A 20,942-nucleotide genomic window follows, 5' to 3' on the forward strand; every position below is an offset into this window, starting at 1 on the left:
TTTGCCAAATCCCAAATTTTAATGAAATTATTCTTCAGGAAAATGTTGTTTATTCCTTACCAAGCGGTTTTTTTTTCTTTTTAAATTCATAGATGAAATAAACAACCAACAACAAATAGTAGGCTAAATTTATATGACAACATCTAAGCTAACTTAATGAGCAGGGTGGACAAATTGTGTCCGCAATTTTTTATTTTTTTTTGTATTTCCTTGATTTATTATCTGTTTGAACGTCAATGGATTAACAGAATGATATATCTAATACATACTGTAGTGTGTTGAATTTAAAAATGTCAATATCAAATTAGCAGATATTCTCCTAGCAGGAGAGGGTTAAACAATTAATGAGAGATCAGGTAATTATAGTATTTGCTAAAATAAATAATTATTCCCCTCCAGATTATGAAATATTTCTGGTTTAAAAAAAGAAAGTTTTTGCAAATGGTTGAGTTCCTCCAACAAATTCTAAAACCACATCTGGATTTCAATGTTTTTTTAAAGGAGCAGTTTTTCTCATCCATGAGTTGAATGGAAAAGAGACATTTTTGAAACTCTCCTGCTTATTATTAGACTTTAGTTTTTTTTCTTAAATATACTTATGTTCTATCTATTCAAAATAAATGATGTGAATTCATACATTGTAACATTTTTAATTGATAATTTATAATTGAGAGTGTACAAATTGGAGCCTGCTAATGCCAGCCTGATCCTAATGTTTTTGTTCCCTGCACCTGGCCGTTTAATAAAAAACAACACATGACATATAGTGTGTAACCAAGGAGGAGCTGCTGCAGAATCAAAGGAGTGTAGATAAACATTAATACACACCTGGAAAGACATTGACCCAAACTGTGATAGATCTGCAGGGCAGACCTGAACAGACTGACCCAAGATGCAGAGGCAGCGACAGGGGCAGCACCTGATGGGCTGTTACTGCACTCACTTCCAGCACAACATGTTCAGAAACACAAAACCACAATGCCACTACGTTAGCATGCACAAGCAAATAAACAGATACAAAAAAGGAAAAACATTTAATGTTACTAACCTGTGTCACTGCTGGCTCTGTGTGGTTTTGGCTAAAAGAGGTCATGTTGAGAAAAAAAAAAAAAAAAACTTTCCAAGACTAAAAAAAGTGTTACATTTTTGAAGAATGTCATGCAAAACATATGAAAACATAACACAGTACATGACATACAAAAGTAAAACTCAGTAAAGCCTATTGTGTAAAATACTCCTTACTCATACTATTAAGTTTCATGGATAAATATGTTATGATTGGTTTTAAACAAACAATCCAAAGATTATTTACAAGTTGTTGCACAGAAGTACAAAATATAAATCAAAACCCTCCAAAATAAGATACATTAAATAAACATGAGAATAACTCTTTGGTTGGTTGTTTTGGGGTTTTTTGTACTGCGATCAACTTTCTTGGATTGAATAAGCAAGAACCTCTCTTCTATTGTAGAGAAGAAGAAAGACGTTTTCTGTACCCATCAGGAATCCCTGATAAGGAACCTGAGAGAGCCATCATCTACTGGCTGAATTAGGAGCTTGTCATGTAAAAGAATTTTAAAAAAAATGGGGAATTGACTTGTACGTGGTCGGTTTTGGAAAGGACCATCAGGCAACGTAGTCACCATTACAACACAGTAAACCACTTACAGTTCAAGATTTACTTTAAGCATCTCGAATGAATCCAAGACACTTGTGTTTATAATGGCAACAGGATAACGAGTAAATTTGATGTAATTACCGTACAGCTAATAACTAAATTTGCTCCACTTTTCTGAAAACGTGTGCTCAAACAGGCTGTCTGAAAATGTTTACCTTTGTGACATCACAAAGGGCAGTAACCCCTCCCCCAGGTGGGTGACTCTCTCACAGCGCTGTGTTTTTTCGGTCCTCTGAGTCTCTTCTGAATGACACGCCAAGGAGATCGTTAAGCGGTGACTGACAGCGGTGTGAAAATGATTGTCTCGTATCATAACAACGGAATACCACTGCCTGCTGGCATGGACAGTTGTTTCCTTCCACGTATGTGCAGAATGTAAAAGGCGGATGGCCATCGGCTGTAGTCTGTGTTTTGGTCAAGTGCAACTTTTCGGCGAAGAACAAATGTGACAAGAGGCCACAGACTTTGACCCTACTTATTCTTTTTCGCCTGCTTGGTGTGTCAGGGCCTTTACTGTAAACAATTAGGTGTGGGGAGGAAAACCCGAGCCACCCAAGCCCTTCTAAAGGGGCGTGGTCAGACACCGCTCATTTGCATTTAAAGCTACAGACACAGAAACAGCCTGTTCTGAGCAGGGCTTAAATAGAGGGGGTTTTATCAGCATGATCAAAAACAGGGTCAGAATGGATTTTTTTAAAGAAACTTCAGGCATGTTCAGGGCAGCTCTGAGACGTTTTAAGTACAAAAAAGTTACACAAAACGGTGCCTCCTGACTGTGGCACAAGAACCTAAAAGAAAAATTAAAAAAAAGGAAATTGAGGAGGATTGTATGTGACCTTTAAGTTAAATTTTGTACAATGAATTAGGGTCAGGCAGTCTGAATTCAGTACCTTTACTAAAGGTTTTATTGTATGATTTGTCTTTGATTGTTCTGAATTTGTAACGTTTTAAATAAATATAAAGGACAATCTCATTTGAGTTACATCACATAAGCCTGCACTACAAACACTATAGAGGTTCATTTTGCTTCATGCTTATCCACGTGTATACAAAATTAAATAAAGTTAATGAAATTGCTAGATGCGAGAAATTTAAATTGTTTTCATGTCAGATTTGGGTTACTCATAATATATTCTTTGTACTCTTCCCCCTAAATATGAGCTAATGTGCTAGATTTACATCGAGAAGTTTTACCTTGTGTCTTCTCCTTCTACAACAGGAAGTTTAAGTCGTAACATTTTATTATGACTATGACAATAAGCTCACAACAAAACACATTTCTTATGTCCTTTTATTCAACTTTATTTCACAATTCAATGCCATTTAATGTTTTTTTTTTGTTATAATACCACACATAAATGTCAACTGGCTAAAACAATATAAAACATAACTTCCACAATTTGTCTTTATTTATATTATGTACATGCACTCATTTATTCAGAGGCAAAACAATGTCAAGCCTTTGCTTTACTTGTCAAGTGCACTTTTCGTCTGCCTCCATCTGCTGGTTGAGAGGCCATTCCAATAAAGATCCTTCAGCTTCTGCTCGCCCGGTTGTAACAGACGTTTCATTTTTTTCAAATCTATGTTTGACTTTTTAAAGTAATGTAGGAGAAATTATTGAAACAGATGGGTTTTTTTTTTTGTTTGTTTTTTAAATGATACTCATAATACAGAGCCGATAGAAAACACAGGAAAAATTTTTCCTCTAAACTACTCCTTCACTTTAAACTATGTGAAGCAGATGGTGATGATGCTGGTGTTTAATCTGCATTTCCCTCATCACTATAACGGATATATAGCTTGAATTCAGAGAAAAATCTTCAACTCCTCCCTACTCTGAGGAGATGGAGCTTCCAACCTCTATCTGTGATATTGCTCACGAGCCAATGTGGTCTTTCTAACGGGCTTCTCTGAACTCGTTTGAAGCTTTTCTGTAAACTCGTCAAACAAAGGTACCAAGGGAGCAACAATACAAGGATGTACTTCCATTTATTGTCTTACTGCTTTGTCCTGCAGACATGAAACACTGTCTATAATACTCGTGGGGGATTTGATGGATTGATGAAAACTAAATGAATTAAAAAGTGAAACTTCTACTTCTGCTAAAATGTACTGAACTTGAAAAAGAAAGCATTTAGGACATAAAACCTTATCCCTACAGCGCTGTTTCTACATTATCATAACTTAAAGTAGTAATATAGACATGGCCCATGATGAAAATACAGGAGATATGGACTACACAAGATTACTTAAAGCAATGGTCATGTGAACCACCATGTTGATCATCAAATGTGCACAAGAGTTCGTTGCAGACGTGTTAAATCATGAACGTTTCTTTGTTGCAAACAAAAAGAAAGAGAAGTAAAAAAACAGGCTGACTTTTCACCTGCGTGACTGTATAATGATGATAATAATACCTAAACTTGATTCTTATATTGGAGTGGTCCTTCGAGTGCACTGCCTCCTCATCGTCACCTCTATCATCAGTTCAGGCGGCCCAGGCGGGGTGAAGGCCCGCTCTCCTCTCTATGTCGGGGCAAACTTCTTGGCCTGTGCCCGTACGCGCTTTTCATAGTCCATCCTGTTCTGACTGTGATGTCAAAGAAGAAAAAAAAGGAAAAAAAACCCAGTTTTAACCACATCACACGTTTCTTTAGAAAAAAACTGCAGCGGCCCACTTAGAAATCTAAACTCCTTCTCAGAACCACTGAAATGTTGAAATACACAAACGGATTTAACACCTCAGACTAAATTACGCAGTCACTTTCCCCTATGTGTGTTTTATAAACCTGAAGTCCTACCTACAGTTCAGCAGTGCTGATCAATTATACATCAACATGTTTGTTACAAATGGCAAAAATGCCAACATTTCTATTGATTATATGAAAATGACCTTGTGTTGCCTGCAGTACTTTCATTTCCCACTAGGGGGACGAGGTAATCGTGACATTACATGAGGCAGAGTTTCTACACAAACATGGGTGATACATGGACAGGAGCGCTCAGGAGTATTTATGACCGCCCAAGTATATAACTGATCTGCTTTTATGTATTCGTAAAAATAACACACACGAGAGAGACGGCAAGAGAAGGTAATATTTTTTTGGGATTGGAAATTATCGACGTCCAGACCTCAGTGAGAGCAAGGATTCCCATTGGAAAGCCGTGTGCACAGTTTATAAAACAATGACCACAGTTTGTTGCATGAAGTTGCAAACTGTGGGTTCACTTTTGCAAACTGCCGACAACACCACTCCCATTTCAAAACAAAGCTTCACTTGCGACTCTGTTTTCACAACCGACGGGCGTCCTGTAGAGAGGCTCGCTAGCAAGACGCAGCAATAAGAGAGGGAAGAATCACATCAGCCTCACAAAGAGAGAGAGAGAGAGAGAGAGAGAGAGTCTCCGCTGCCTGTCTGTCCCTCTTGTAAACACGACGATGTGTCCAAACAGACGCTTTGATTCGGTGCTTTTCCTGCAGTCCTGCACTCGTATTGCAGGATGTCGTTATTATACGCGTCAGCATCAAAAAGCCTCCTTAAACACAGATCATCTGATGTGAGAACGAATTACAGAGAGATACTTAAAACGCGGGTCAACGTGGGGTACATTTGAAATAGTTCACTTGGTAATGTCTCTTTAACCTGTTTTAAAAACAGTCACTCTGTAAATAATGCAGACTGACTCACTCACCAGTAAATTGTGTACGCTTCTGCTTGTGCTGGATCTTGGATGTTGGGCTCATTCAGCAGCTCCTGGATTCCCAAAAGGATCTGAAAGCACAGACGGTTAAAGAGTCAATGTGAAGCCTGTGGGTGTTGTGATTCCTCAATGACTCTGTGGTGGACTCGTTAGACTGCTCATTCAAGGAACAGACATGATTAACTAAAGAAACGAGTGCATCTATCACCTCTGCGGCCGATTAAGACAGTGGGGATGAGCGAGTGTTCACACCTGCTTGATGGTGATGGCGGGCCTCCAGTCTTTGTCCTCCTCCAGGATGGACAGACACACGGTGCCGGATGGATAGACGTTTGGATGGAATATCGGGGGCTCAAACTTACCTTGAGGGAAAGATTTGTTAAAAAGGGTTAATTTGTACCGTTTACATGGACGCTAAATAAAACAATCAAATTATGATGTGCAAGCATTTAATCAGCATAAAAGCATTTTTTTTTAATACATCCACCTGAAATATCAGCAAAATTATCTGTTCCTTCCCATTGAACAAACATAAAAAAAAACGTGCTTAACATGTGAGAAATTGATCGAGATGATTGATGATTCCGTTTCCCGACTCTTTTGTTCCTCAGAGCTTTTCTTCTTTCTTTATAGGAGGTTTTGAATGATACTCACATTTGGGTGGTGAGGAAGGGTAATCATCTTTGAACAGCATTCTGAGTTTGTAGAGTCCTCCCTCCCATAAGGTCTAAAGAGTGAATAAAGAAAGAATAGAAGACAGAGGTTACCACACAAACAAAACACGAAACACTGTGTGGAAACATATGAGGGGGGGAGGGGGTCATTTTTGTACAATTATTAAACTGAAAACGAACTTTAATGAAACATGCCATGATAAAGTGCGAGCCAGTACGTCTTCCTTCTGAGTTTAAGGCCAACTTTGGAGGTAGTAACAGAGGTTGTAGGAGTATGTCAGTATGTTGATTGTGTGTTCTGTTTCACGGTTTGTTTACTGATTTGTTTAGTGTTTCCGGTCTTCTTGTGGTGTGTGTGTGTTCAACAGAAATTTCGTGGTGATGGTGGTTATTATGTCGGCCACACTCACCTGTTCAAGTGGTTTTGGCAAAGAGGGAGAGAGGAGGTGAGTGTGGGAGCAGAACATTCCTTTTGACTGTAACACTACACCACACTGCAACTGCACTTGTAGTTGCTTTTATTTTGTAGAATAAATGACAAAAGCGTCCCACTTTTTTTTTTTTTTTTTGTGACTTGCAAAGAACGATGTAGCCGCAGTCGAGATTTTACAGGGGCGAGATTGGCGAGCATGCAGGCGAGAGCAGCTCTGTGTGTATGCGGAGCCTCCACAGTGCCCGACTCTCTCGCACTTCTGCAGTGCTGTGAAGCAATAGGAATTCACAGACTGGGACACCAAGATTTCATTGTGGCAGAACGTTTTAAGGAGTAATGAAGGTGATGCTTTGATATGTTGAAGCTAAAGAAATGCACTATGAAGAGGCGTACAGTAGTATTAATGTGCACATGCAGAAACACTTGACTATTGGTCAGCTAAAGTTGTTTTAGATTTGGTGTAGAACTATTGTATCAACATTTCTGTAACATACAAACTGCCTGTAATCATCTGCATTCATTCTTAATGCCAAGTTAGTATGCTATAACAGATTATACAGTGTAACAATTAATTGAGATTTATGATAACTCAATAAATCAGTAGCTTTTGACATGTAATGTAAGAAGTTTGTTCGCTTTGGTGTCAATGCAAGAGAGTAACTCACTCCTTTCTTTCCTGGGATGGCACACTCCCAGTTCATCAGATTCATGGTGCCATCGGGGTTCTTCGTAGGAACGGCGACAAAACCCTGTATGGTTTATAGGTGACACAAAACAACAGAGGGGGATGAGACCTTATAGTAATACTACACATGCAAGTCTGGAGATGTGCCAGGACAAAATATTGATACTTTATAAATGGAGCTTACGAATGGGTGGTCTTTTCTCCAAGCTTTGCGCTCCTGGGACAGTCTGCTAAGAGCGATGCCAGACATTGCTGCTCATTCACGCCCCCCTGTGGTGGAAAAAAAACCCAAACACACATTAATTTTTTTAAATTCACAGTATCGATAGATGGATTTTTGAAGCCTGGTTTCTTTCAAATAAAATAGTAGCACATATTGGGACTTGACATTACATCACAGACATCACTTAGCTGTATCTGTAAATGTTATATAAAGAGTTATTGAAGCCAGTCAATCTCCTAAAAGAAGGAGAAACTCCATCACATTGACAAACAATACATGGTCTCATTTCCTTTGTACTTACGTCTTTATCTTTCAGCTAACTATCAGAAATAGTGGCGTGGGGTTTTGGGGGGTAACTGTGAGCTTGATATCGGCAACGCTGCTCCGAGAAAAAAAAAACACACACCCTCCGACGTTTAAAAAAAAACAACAACAAACTACCTGGTCAGTTAGGGAGCAGGTAACCACATCACCCAAACACTCCAATCGACACACACTGGTGTTGTTTTTTATGGGGATTTATCACAGTTGTGTTTAACAAAGTGACTCTCTTCGTGCCGTTTTCGACTAGCTAGCCTATTCGCAAGAAAAAAGGACCCCAATTTGTTTTTTTCGTCAGGACCTTCAGGCACATACGGGACAGCCGAGTGAACTTATGGCAAGGGTGGTCGGCCATCTTTGTTGTGGCATTCGCGCTGAGAAGTTCACGTTCCTGGAGTGAGTCATCTCTTTTGACCCACTCCCAGGCTAAAAACTATAACTTCAGAGTCTAACCCTAATGGGTGAAATTGAGAAAACATTAGTCTACATGAGCGAAGGATATGGTAAAGGAAACAGTCAGGAAGTTTCCATAATGCTTTAAGGAGAAAGCAGGGTCATTATTTTTTACTTTAAGACGTTAAATATAGACATCTCAGTGACGGTTTCTCTGAAGCCCAACGATGGCATCTCCAACTAGTTTTCTATCGTTCACACAAAGACGAAGAGGTGGATCTAATGCATTGCTAACCCTGCGTTCATGTAGTGTCAGACACGTTATAAAAAATCAGTTTCCAGGTTTTAAAATGCACATGAACATCTACTCAAATGGGAATAACAACTCAGAAGAAATTTAGTGCCAGACTTTCTTACTTTCCAACTCGCCTACTGTCAACTCAGCACTGCCACCATGTAATCATGCAAATGTATATATAACTGTTATATACCATTTATTAACATTGAAGAATCAATATATCAAGACCAGAAGCCTTTTTTAAACTAGGCTGTACATATATTTATTTCTGCATTTTAACACTTGTGGGGATAAATTTTTTGCAGCCAGCCACAGGTAGACACATATGTTTTGCTTAATTTCCCAAGATTGAAGGTTGAGGCTTAACTCAAATTTGGCAGTACTAATGTATTTAGTGATGTTATTATATGCCATGCATTTGATAAACATATTGATGCATGGATATCAGCTTACAGTGCCTACATATTGCTGCTGCTCCAAAAAGATCAGTGCTTGAATCAGGGCAATGGAATCCCAAATTCTTCCTTACAGCAGGTGCTGTGGTTATCTAAATATCTTCAATAATAGCAACATTATGTGAGGTACAATTATGTATCCTAAAGTGTACGCTTTGAACCATGATACTGTGAATAACAGTACCATCACCCACCTAAAGAATAAGAGAGACTAATGAAGCTTCTGCCACTCTGAGAATATGAGTTTTGGTTTCATACCTACCCCCTGCAGACACAAAGTCCACAGCTCCAGATCAATTGTTGAAAATGAGTCGTTCGAAGTGAAATAGTCGTTCCAGTTTGCCCACTGGAAGAGCTCGTTTGTTCTGCCCTCTACAGTTTTCTTTTTGCCTAAATTGAACATAGCAACAGCTGACATCATGAATAATTGTATAAAAAACTAATTCCTCCTGTGTTTAAAAATCCCAAAATAGAAAGGCCAAACTACCTATGTAAAAAGATTATGATGATACAGGTTGAATTAAGCATTTGTTTTGAATGCAACCTTAAAACATTTCAAAACAGGATTCTTTCACAGAAGTTGAAATTATTTTCCCCATTTATGTTTATTTTCTGGTACCACACCAGTTACATAATTCACATTTTAATGACGCACATGGTACTTCTGTGGCCAAAATATACAAACTTTTTTCTGTTTTGAAAATCGGGCATCTTGCCAGACACCTCAAATCGAGCACAGGAACCGGACTGAACTGGTTTTGATTTCCTCTGCGTCAGCATCCCTTTTTTTTTTTTTTTTTTTAAATATATATACGCTGTATCATTTCCCAGGAAAAACTTCACTCCCTTTGTGTGTACTTTAACTGCTACACTTTTCACAAACTTTTCTTAAATTTTATTCTGCACCAATTAAAACATATTTAGTCATCAGTACTAATACCTGAACTTTGTGATTTGCATCACAACCTTTATATTTCAGCTTATGTCTAGAAAACAGAGATTGAATTAGTTTTTAATAATTCCATGAACCGAGACGTTCAATTCTGTTGATTAATATTTCTTCCATCTACTGTATTCTGACCTTGTGTCCTTCATGTGTCCCACATAAAGCTAAATATTTACTGTTCTGGTTACTGAGTAAAGGACTTGAAGGCCATGAAATCTAAACATTCAAAAGGGAGAAACATATTTAAAACTATCTGTAGCCGACATGCCGAGAAAACTCTTTAAACTTAGCGCACATTTTTCTTTTTAAAGAATCAATGAGAAAAGTGCAGTTTAATCACAGCATATTAAACATTTATGCCAGTAGCTTCAAGTTGAAAGAGTTACATGTTAATGATTAGTTTAAAGGTAGCCAGATCTTTAAGCACAATAAGAACTTTCTCTTTCTGCTCCCAAACAGCTGTCAAATAACCCCCCCCCCCCCCCCCCACATAATTTCAATGAATAATATAAAGCAAATAAATGTTTGATATGTTTGTACATACACCACTCAGATTATTCAATTTAACCATATATATGCTGTTATTTTCAGAATTCCATCTTTTTAAAGTATGTGAAGTATAAAACCCTTAAACATTCACTTCACTAAATTGGTAGATTAATCAATTTATTTCTTATTTGCTGCAAGACCTAAATCAGCAAGAATCCTATATCTTTTAAACACTGAAATACACTGGAAAATTGACAGTATGTTTGTGATAAGAATAACTACCCCAGTTGTCTAACACAAAAATGACACACAGAAGAATAATATGTTTGATAAATAATTACTTAACTCTGTGTTATGGACACAACAGTATTTTAATGTTTATTATATCTTCTGAAACAAACACTTCTGCTGCTCCATGCAGACATGTTTTCATTACAAGTGACCTCTAAAACAAACTGCGAATCACACAGTTTACCGCTTTCCCTCTTAATGAATTAGCAAATACGTCTAGGTTTATTTTAACTTTTGCAATATGAGCTACGTCTTTTTACCTGCATTGTATTTATTTAGTGAAAAACAAGAAAAAAGGAAAGAAGAAGCAGGGTCTCAAACAGTAGTTGTCCCCCCCTTTAATTAAAGACACTGGCTTTAGAGCCCATCAACATATCTCGGGTGACTTCACAGTATACATACAAAGTGCACTATAAGGCTTTTAATCTTTCACAATCCTCTAGTTCAAATCATTTCCTCTCTCTTTCACACTTTCTTTCCCTCTCCCTCCGAGATAATCAGCTCTGCAGACGCCCTTTTGAACCATTCCGACCAGGAGCCATCGTAAACACACACGCCGGGATGCCCAAGCATGTGAGCAGCCAGGACAACATGGCACGCTGTGACACCGGACCCGCAAGTAGCCCAGAAAGATTTCTCCAGGTCCACCCCGGCCTCTCTGAACAGTCCAGACAGGCCGTCCAATCCAAGCGCTTTCCCAGAAGCATCCATGAACGTAGGAAACGGCATGTTGATAGCATTGGGGAAATGTCCAGGCAGCGTGTCTGTGGAAAAATAGATAAACAAATCAAGCTTCTTGATTTCTTCTGAAGATTTCAGCCATGTTTTATTGCTTTTTACACACTATTAGTAGCACCTTTTTATGCCTCAGCCAGGTTAGTAATGATATCGTTATCTATATAAAGATAAGATCAAGTTAGACCAACCAGACAGAAGCTGTAAACACAGTAGAGATGAGAAAAAAGAAAACTAAAGACAAGTAAATTCAAGTTAAAAATATATATTTTTAATATATTTTTAAAGCGACTCCCATTTGTCAGAGATATTCTCCCACTGTGAAGTGCATAATGAACAGCCAAGTCAGGAGAATTTAAGGAGATGTCCTCCTGAAATATATTTATGTACTGTAGATATTTTCAGGAGTGAAAGTTACTCTCTTTTTGGTGGTTCATGGTTGACTGAGTTTTCAGTACCTGAAAGTTTTTCACCTCTTTCAGCTATAGTCATGGTAGCTGCTTACATACCGAGCGCTGGTCTGCAGCAGGTTATGTTTGAGGTAAGAAAAACAAAACCCAGCATAGGTTGTTTGATGCTAAAATTAATGGCTTTCTACAAACTGTAAGGCCTAAATTGATCACACTGGCATCTGAGGGCGAATAATATCATTGTACATATTGCAGTAAGTAGCATATCCTGAAAGACAAAAAAAAAAAAAAACCCTCAAAAGGTGCACTATAAAGTTTTGGTAGTGGAATTTGAATGTTGGAAAAGTAACACAATTCAGTGCTATATTTTCAGATCTAAATAAACAAACTTTATTCAAAGGAAAATATGAGTCCCTAAACACTGTTTGGAAATAAAAAGCAACCAGGAGACTTACAGTGTCACTGTTGTGGACCCCCAACAATAACTACTCTTATGGCACCTTTAACCAGAACATTGTCATTATAGCTGGTTGTGACCAGAAATTTGATGTTTTTTCCTCATTTTAATACTCAAATAGCTAAATTTCAGTTTAGGGTTAACTAACTTTAAGTGAAGTAGGCTAACAGACATGTTTGTACATTTGAACCCTGCTCACCGTCTCTGGGTTCCGGCTCTGTCCCCCTGAACCTCCCTGCAGACCTGGCATCCACCACTTGGACCTGCTTGGTTTGGACGTTTTCTAATATTTCTTCATAACTTTTAACCCAGCACTGATTCATTGTCGCCTTGAACTCTCTTTGCTCCGGCTTGGAATAATCAGATGTCACGGGATGTCCATCCGCCAGCCAGTTTTTAAAGCCTCCGTCCAGAACCGACACCAGATTGTGTCCGAACAAGCGGAACATCCACCACACCCGCGGTGCGCTGTACGAGCCGAAGTCGCTGGTGTCATAAACGACCACATGTGTGTCGGTACCGATGCCCAGCTGTCCTACATACTGAGAGAAGTGGCTGGAAGTTGGCAGCATGTGGTCAAAGGCAGAGGTCTTATCGCTGCACTCGTCTATGTCAAAGAACGAGGTGCCCGGGATGTGCTTCTGCGCAAATTCAGCTTTTGGGTCCCGTTTTGTTTTCGGAAGGTACCAAGAAGTGTCGAGTATGCGGAGTTTTGGACCGACCAGGTTGTTTCTGACAGCATCTGCCAGCCACTGACCTGACACCAGAGCCCGTGTCTGAGCCGCCATGACGGGAGAATGAGAAGTACAAACTCCCAGCACTAGAGGGAATAATGATCCTGTGTGAGCTCTCTCTCTCTCTCTGTTCAACATTTGCCAACTATCCGCCCCACTATTTGAACTTTCAATGTTTAAATGTAAAAACCTTTTCTTTTCTTTTTTTTCTTCCAAACTACAAGTAAAACAACAATATCATGCATACATTGTTACACTTGCTTTTATTGAGAAACTAAACTAGACATTAAACAATAAAGACATTAGAAATATGTATTTGCAATATCTAAAGACATGTTTGCTTCCAAATACACTCAAGTGCAAATCAGAACTTTTAAAGTTTCAAGGCACCTTTTAATTTTTAATTTATTATTTTCTTTTCTTTTTTTTTTTTTTTTTTTTTTTTTACAAAAGTGCACATACACTAGAGCACCAGCAGGTGATGCCAAGAACATTTTGTTCAAAATCACAAGCAAGGGAGTTCAGAGAAGACAAAGTTCACACATGTCCCCCTTGTATTAGAGAGGGAAAACTCCTCGTACAGTTGATAATGTTTGCACAATCGTTTGAAGGCAAACTTGTGACATTTGATAAACAAATTAGTAAAGTCATCAAATCCAGTTTCTTCAACTCTGGTTCATAGATCAGGTCATCCCTGACATAAAGATTTAGAAAATGTCATCCATGCCTTGATATCCTCCTGACTCGAATTCTGCACCTCATTGTATCATGTTGATCAGGCCTCTGTACACATACAATCGTTCAAAATGCAGCGTCTGGCAGAATTCTTTGGCACAAGAGGGAGTCATATCACAATAACACCTCTATGGGCATCCTTGCTGGCTCTGAGTTTAGGAGAGAATACCTTACAAAATCCTCTTTTTTTTGTGTTCAAAGCCCAACATGGCATTGCTCCAATCTCCCCTCAGATCACCAGATCAATGACTCCTAACCATCCCACAATCAAATAGAAACATTTTTAGAGGCAGGGTCATCTCTGTATCCGAGACTGTGGAAAAACCTGTAGCTACACATGTGAACTGCTTAAAAAAATACCTCACACCTCATTTAAAATGTGTGCGTGTGTGTGTCTGTGTATGCATGTTTAATGCTGTTGCTGTATGCTTGAGATAGTTCTGTGCAGTTCTGTTTACCTTTATTGACACTTTGCTTTGGTATTTTATTTCTGTATGTGATTAATTTGTGTAAAGCACTTTGGTACGAACACTGTTTTGTAGTTAGAGTATGTTAAAGAGTATAAAGGTCAATCTAATGGCTGACATGAAACTTTGATGTCTTGTCCCATTACTTTTAGAAGTGTCATCTTCAGATCTACTTATGTACTTAAGTTCCCTACATTCATGCCTTGTTTATAAAGTGACCTTATGTGATAAATACAAATCATCAAACAAGCTCTCGTGAAACACTCCTGTTCCTACAGCAAAGATTTCTTGAATTTCCCTCGGGATCAATAAAGTGTCTGTCTGTCTGTCTGTCTGTCTGTCTGTCTGTCTGTCTGTCTGTCTGTCTGTCTGTCTGTCTGTCTGTCTGTCCTCAGGCTCAAATATCTCTGAATAAAACTTAAGTATGTGATTAACATTTTATATGGAGTGCTGATTGTGTCTTTATCCTCCTCTAATTTTGTTTTTTCCCTCAGAGACAACATGCTCTGGGGGGGCTTTGGTGAACCACTCATACCAGGATCCAACATACACGGACGCCCCAGGAAAGCCACACAGATGAGCAGCCAGCACCATGTGACAGGCGGTCACGCCGGAGCCACATGTTCCACATATCGGCTTATTAAGATCCACTCGTGACATCTCAAAGAGCTTTTTCAGCTCGTCTGTGGAGAGCATCATGCCGTCATCATTGAGGAAGTTGAAGAAAGGCATGCATTTAGAGCCAGGGATGTGACCTGGATCAACACCTGTGGGACGAGCACAATGTTCACAGACTCAGTACACATAAATGTGAAACAACCCCCAACAACAGTTTCATTTGATTCTGTATACGAAGATGTTACATATGCTGTAGTACAACATATGTAACGTTGTCAGGAGAGCATTGTTTCCAAAGTGTGCAGTTTGTGTTCAACTGTAGCATCAAGATAAAAAGGCAGTTTAACTGTGATTTTTACCGAAGTTTGAGTCCTGCTGGAAAACAAACTTCATGGTTCTTTGTGAAAAAATCCAAACCATGACAAATCTCTAACCTCACCATGGTTTGGTTTAAGGGCCGAAACATAAACCAAAAGTCACATTTGTGCAATAAATTTTCCTGAAACTAAAATAATATATCTACAAAAGTCACAGTAAAAGGTAGGCCTGAAGAAAAAGTTCTACATAGTGCCAAAAAATATTACAGCTAGGGTTATGTCTGTTAATTCTTTGACCGTTTGTTATTGGCGTTACATGTTGTTTTAATTTCAACGTGAGTGTCATTTGAAAAATGATTGCAGGAACATTTCACTTCCAGTAAACGTGTTCAAGTCAGCTGCTCTCATTTTCTTAGGACTCTCCAAAGAGATGAGACTGCCAATGTTATTACTTTTTTGTTTTTTTTGAACTGACAAATGATGTGACAGACAGTCAAAAGGTCATGCAGTCTAGAAATAGGCCTAAGTGCAGGAAGAAAAAAAAAAACAATTGAACGGCAGCCAGCAGAAATGTTGAAGCAATCTGTGGATACAGATTTGTGAAATTTGAGGGTTTCAGCATCGCCACTTAAATTCTCCAATCTACTGAAATTAATTGTTTTTTTAATAGAAGCCTACTTAGATTTAGCTGATAGGCCAGACTGGTGAAAATTTGGCACAATATGTCCTCTATAACGTTTTTGATAAATGTTTGACGTTTTTAATCTAATATGCTCAGCTCTGCCTGCAGCATGAAGAGCCACTCGGCCTCTGCCTCGATTTATTACGTCATCACGCTGTAGTTTAGCCTACCTATTTTTTTTATGTTTTAATACTATAGGCTACATGCGTTTGTTTTTTTTTTAAAGCCAGAAAAAAATACATGTAAAATATTCAAATAGCCTATCTGAGCCTAAAATATTGACTGACTTTATTCCCTTACCCTCTCTTGGTTCTGGCTCTTCTCCGCGGAATCTCGCCTCGGGCCTCGCGTCCACCACCTGAAACTGCTGGGACGCAACGTTTTCCGTCACGTCCTCAAATGACTTCACCCACGAGTGGTTCATGGTGGTTCTGAAGCGGACTGCGTCAGGCTTGGTATAAGTCCCTGATACCGGATGACCCTCTTTGACCCAGTTTCTAAAACCCCCGTTCAGCACCGACACCTTGGGGTGACCAAACAACCGAAACATCCACCAAACTCGGGTGCAGGAAAATGCCCCGAAGTCGCTTGCGTCGTACACAACCACATGACTGTCATTCCCGATGCCCAAGTTTCCAACATAGTCTGCAAATTGTTGCTCGGATGGCAGTGTGTGATCAAACTTAGAGGTCTTGTCCGAGCATTCGTCGATGTCAAAAAAAGACGCTCCTGGGATGTGAGATTGTGCAAATTCCTTCTTCCCGTCTCTGTTCATCATCGGTAGGTACCAGGACGTATCCAGGATCCGAAGACCCGGACCGACAAGATTTCGTTTGACCAAATTTGCAAGCCATGAAGCTGACACAAGAGCCTGAGCCTGCATGCCCATAGTTGCAGCAGGGGGAATGAGTGCTGCCGTCCTCAAACAACCTCTGCAGCAACCGCCTACATATTTGTCTGTGTAAACAAACAAGTTGATACAACTGTGTTTGTTTCCTCTTTTGATCAAGCAGATTATACGTAAATTTTTAAAAAAAAAAAACCCTGAATAACTGCCATCTAGCCTCCTGTAAAAGTACAATTGTGTCTAACATATTTAAAAAACAGTGCTTCACAAGAGCAGAAAAAACTCAGATTTTAATAAAATAGCCTAGAAACACATGCCAATAATAGGTGACCCAGTTAGGTCAATATCAGAATCAGCCATATTGGCCTTGTAGGCTATGCTTGCACAAGGAATGGGGCTTTGGTGAACTGTGCTCTCAATGTACAAAATTAAATGTAGGCCTAAAATATGCAAAGACAAATAGCCTATGCAAGGCTAATGTGATTAAACAATGAGATTATTTAGACGCACATAAAGGCCTATACATCTACTTAACAATCTCTCTACTTGTATTTGTTTTTCGTTCAGTTTGCTTTTGTTGTTTATCTCTGTTTCGGTGGATTTTCTGTGATCCTTCCCTTGTGTTTCTCACTCCTTGTGAGTACAGTTCCGATTACTGTTTTATTCTTGAGTTCTTGTTTGGTGTATGGTGTTTCCTGTTTTATTTTGTAGTTTTGTAGTTCCCTAATAGTTCTTGGGTGCATTCGGATTTTCCCTCCCATTTACTCATATTATCCACTTTACCTTAACTCTGTGAGCACTCAGAAGAAGACTCAGTGTTAAAAGCTGGTAACTTATATGAAATGCACATTGTGTCCCATTTGTTAGCTGCAACTGGGATGGGCCCTTGATAAGATCCTTTAAAAATCATGAGCACAACTTAATACAGAATTCAATCGAGAAATGTACCATGAGGACACTTGTGAGTCACATGACACATTTTTTTTTTGTATCGAGCATGGTTTATCACTTAGGCCTCAAAGACAAAAACTCTGACTAAAGTCTGCAGTATATGAAGCTGTTAATGGACACTTTCCCGAGTGGAACTCAACAATGCATAAGTACAAATAAAACTTCCCTCTAATACTTTGTGGCATACAAAACATTTCCTCTGATATGCCTATTTTTTTAAAAGCAAAGCCTTTGAAACCTTTCCAACAACTTGCTCAGAAACCCATGAAAAAAACCAGGATGTTATCTTTTCCAAGATTATATGTTGTTGAGAGCACCAGTTGAGTATCACAGCTCACAGCAAAGCCTTAGCACTGAGTATGTGTGTGTGTGTGTGTGTGTGTGTGTGTGTGTGTGTGTGTGTGTGTGTGCCCAGGTTTAGATGATTTGTACAACATTGTTAAAATTAAACAAGAAATCAAACTAGAGCCTCAAATAGAGACATGTGCAGCTCCATATGCTGCCGGTAATTACAGTGAGGCCAGCATTTAAGTTGAAGATCCAGATCTTGACAAATTATCTCATTATCATGGTAAAACCAGTCATCCTGAGATAACGAGAAAAATAAGTTGAGATCTCCACAAAACAGACACGCACTTGTTTTCACAGGAAAAGGGTACAATAAAATGTATGGAAAAATAAGATGAGATCTCCACAAAACAACAGACATGTACTTGTTTTCACAGGAAAATGGATCTTTACACATCTCATTAAGATGATCAATGGAGGTTAAAAACAAAAAAAAAACACTACTCACTAGTGAATACGGCCTGAGTACGCTTCGGACTTCCTTAGTATTCTACCGTATTGGAGAATATACACTATTAATATAACATGAGAAATTGTTGCTACTGGTTAGATTTCCATTAATGGATTCAATAAAGTGCAGGTTGTCCTTGATATACAAACCCTTTATTTTAGGGGCAAAGATGGCATTACAAAGTCAAGAAAACAAGATAAGAAACAGAAAGCATAAAATACAAATCTGGTTTCTTGACATCATAGATTAGTCTAGGTGGGTCAATGTGGCATGATCCTGATAATGGTAAAGTCTTTTGAATATATGGAGTCTTTGGAAGTGTCTGGTAGTTATGTTTGAGCATGACACTGAACCACAAGTGTGATGTTGAATCATGTCTCCTGCAGTATTCATATGATGTATAAACTTTCATCAACGTGAGCCATCTGAGTCTCAGGAGTCTTATTGTGTGGAGTTAACTCTTGATAATTTCCTCGACAGTTAATATTTAGCTACTTTTAAAAAATATATACTTTAGCTAGTAAGTGGCTGGATGCTTATTTTACAGTTTGATAGTTTCACAGTAGTTTGCAAAGTCAGCACTGTAACTGTAATATTATCGTCCAGCCATTCCTGGCTTCCAAGACTTTTAGCTAGTTAGTGGCTGGATGCTTACGAGCCTACGTTTTGACAACAGTTGTCTCCTACAACTTGATTAAAGAGGTAGAAATAATAGCTGACAATAAAGTAGAGAGAAGGGAAAGTAGACATTTTTTTGATTGCTGAGGTAAAATGAGGGCAAATGTATTCAGACTGACCCCATATTGTTGTCTTAACATTCGGTTGTATTCCTGCATATGGTGATTTAGAGCTGTAAATGACATGCTATCGAAATCACAGAGGAAAAACCCCAAAATCCAGATAGAAAGGAGAAGCAGAGAGAGAGAGAGAGAGAGAGAGAGAGAGAGAGAGAGAGAGAGAGAGAGAGAGAGAGAGAGAGAGTTAGGGGAGGAAGGTAAGAAACTGAATTGCATAATTGAAGTCACTGCCTCTATATTAGAGAGAAACTCTTATTTTTTCCGTCAAACCAAATTTTCTTCCCATTCACTCTTCTCCAGTCCTACCAACTGGTCTGATCTGAGCGAAACTTCCAGGTTGAGGTAAGACAATGGAAAAAAAAAAAACTTGAATTATGTTATAAAGATATTCATAACAATGCATTTACAAGTTAAGTTTAATGATCACTGTGCATCTGTTAAATACCGTTCACAGCATGCGTCATAAATTCCTTCCAGCTTTAGATTCCTCTATACATGGTTGAGAGAATCATATTGCCTTTACTCTTTGAATGTCAAGCATCTATTTAGAACAATCTTTCATTACACTGCTGGTCGAGTCAGTCCATGTTGCTTCAGAGACATTACATGTGATATACATTTCTTCAAGAAGGGCCATAGCTACTCAGAATAGATTGTAGTCTGCTGACATCAAGATCATTTCTTCAGAGTGTACCCAAACTGAACAAATACAGAGAGATTCGTACTATCACATTTTATGAAGGAAAGAAATCAAGATTTAATTGAAAAAAAAAAAGTTTTCTTGAATGTAGTTGCAAGTTATTGGGGACTTGTCTCATAAATGTTCATAGATGTGGTTTTACAAAAAATCTTTAGGCAAGACTAATATGGTCAACTTTATCTTGTTTTGTACTGCAAAACCTAAACAGAAGAAAGAGAGGTTCTGTGTGGCTTGACACCGCAGTGCCAAAAGGAAAATACCATTTTGTTGTGATTTAAGTGTACCGACCCTTTGAATGAAGATAAGGCTCCAAATTTACATAATTGATGTGTCTTGTCAAAATTGTGTGAAACGATTCCACACCAAATATCCCAGTTTTTTTTTTTTTTTACAAGAAAAATATCTATGTTAAATCTAAGAGGCTAGGAGTAGTGCTGGTAGTATGGTGGCATCCAATAATTGAGCAATTAGAATCACAAGACCTGTTGGCTATCCTTGCTGATAGGAAACAGACAGCCAACATTGTTTGGATGAATTGAACTGATGAGAAGACATTAGAGAAATCTAATTTTCCAACAGCAAGGGATACATTTGCTTGAACAAAAAAATTACCAAGCTTAAGTTGTTTTTTTTTTGCTGAGGAAAAGGGGAGTAACAGGTTTCACGTGTAAGCAGATGAGCTGAGTTATTATCAGTCATTACAGGGTCTGTACACGCTGAATCCAGACGGTATTGTCCAACTGGGAAGCAAAAGGTGGATACATTCCATTGCTTCCCTAATTATAAGCTTCCACAAAGAGACTTGTGTTAGACTCAGCAGTCAGCAGTACCATTACCATAAATCAGATGATTGACTTATTGGTTTAACTAGTGAGACAAAGACATCATGTGAAGGAAACATACAGTAAATGATAATGAGAAGGGGAACATATTGTGTAGTACTTCATCTGTGTGTCTATGGGTGTGTGTATGTGTATGTGTGTGTGTGTGTGTGTGTGTGTGTGTGTGTGTGTGTGTGCATGTGCAGGTAAATGTGGGGTGGTTTACTCTCAGTTTATTCAGATAATAAACTTGCTGACATCATGGTGGCACAGGATGTGAT

The 20,942-nt window shown here is 38.6% G+C and overlaps 3 protein-coding genes across 3 annotated transcripts; all 3 read right to left on the minus strand.

The window, feature by feature from the left end:
- Positions 1-2,951: 2,951 nt before the first annotated feature.
- Positions 2,952-8,018, minus strand: LOC306838170 (SUMO-conjugating enzyme UBC9-like). The gene is made up of 7 exons (XM_079366186.1): positions 7,700-8,018; positions 7,360-7,445; positions 7,156-7,239; positions 6,038-6,110; positions 5,636-5,745; positions 5,375-5,454; positions 2,952-4,271 (listed from the first exon to the last, which is right to left on the minus strand). Exons 2-7 carry the CDS (start codon positions 7,423-7,425, stop codon positions 4,208-4,210), a joined length of 477 nt encoding a protein of 158 aa, XP_079222312.1. The 5' UTR covers positions 7,426-7,445; positions 7,700-8,018; the 3' UTR covers positions 2,952-4,207.
- A 2,634-nt stretch (positions 8,019-10,652) lies between these two features.
- mpst (mercaptopyruvate sulfurtransferase) lies at positions 10,653-13,035 on the minus strand. Its single transcript, XM_079366462.1, has 2 exons — positions 12,393-13,035; positions 10,653-11,355 (listed from the first exon to the last, which is right to left on the minus strand). The coding sequence occupies exons 1-2, from the start codon at positions 12,979-12,981 to the stop codon at positions 11,057-11,059; spliced, it is 888 nt and encodes a 295-aa protein (XP_079222588.1). The 5' UTR covers positions 12,982-13,035; the 3' UTR covers positions 10,653-11,056.
- Positions 13,036-13,173: 138 nt separating this feature from the next.
- Positions 13,174-16,674, minus strand: LOC306838345 (thiosulfate sulfurtransferase-like). The gene is made up of 2 exons (XM_079366460.1): positions 16,047-16,674; positions 13,174-14,896 (listed from the first exon to the last, which is right to left on the minus strand). Exons 1-2 carry the CDS (start codon positions 16,633-16,635, stop codon positions 14,592-14,594), a joined length of 894 nt encoding a protein of 297 aa, XP_079222586.1. The 5' UTR covers positions 16,636-16,674; the 3' UTR covers positions 13,174-14,591.
- Positions 16,675-20,942: the final 4,268 nt, after the last annotated feature.

Source organism: Symphodus melops (genome assembly GCF_947650265.1).
Source record: "Symphodus melops genome assembly, chromosome: 17".
Taxonomy (NCBI): Eukaryota; Metazoa; Chordata; class Actinopteri; order Labriformes; family Labridae; genus Symphodus; species Symphodus melops.

What these genes read in the sequence shown, in the direction of transcription:
- mpst (XM_079366462.1), bottom strand. Translation starts at nt 12,981, where the DNA reads ATGGCGGCTCAGACACGGGCTCTGGTGTCAGGTCAGTGGCTGGCAGAT. An exon ending in AGAGCCGGAACCCAGAGACG is followed by an intron (nt 11,356 to 12,392) that starts GTGAGCAGGGTT and finishes ATTTTTCCACAG; the next exon opens with ACACGCTGCCTGGACATTTC.
- LOC306838345 (XM_079366460.1), bottom strand. Translation starts at nt 16,635, where the DNA reads ATGGGCATGCAGGCTCAGGCTCTTGTGTCAGCTTCATGGCTTGCAAAT. An exon ending in AGAGCCAGAACCAAGAGAGG is followed by an intron (nt 14,897 to 16,046) that starts GTAAGGGAATAA and finishes CTCGTCCCACAG; the next exon opens with GTGTTGATCCAGGTCACATC.
- LOC306838170 (XM_079366186.1), bottom strand. Translation starts at nt 7,425, where the DNA reads ATGTCTGGCATCGCTCTTAGCAGACTGTCCCAGGAGCGCAAAGCTTGG. An exon ending in GGAGAAAAGACCACCCATTC is followed by an intron (nt 7,240 to 7,359) that starts GTAAGCTCCATT and finishes TAAACCATACAG; the next exon opens with GGTTTTGTCGCCGTTCCTAC. An exon ending in CCATCCCAGGAAAGAAAGGA is followed by an intron (nt 6,111 to 7,155) that starts GTGAGTTACTCT and finishes TTCACTCTTTAG; the next exon opens with ACCTTATGGGAGGGAGGACT.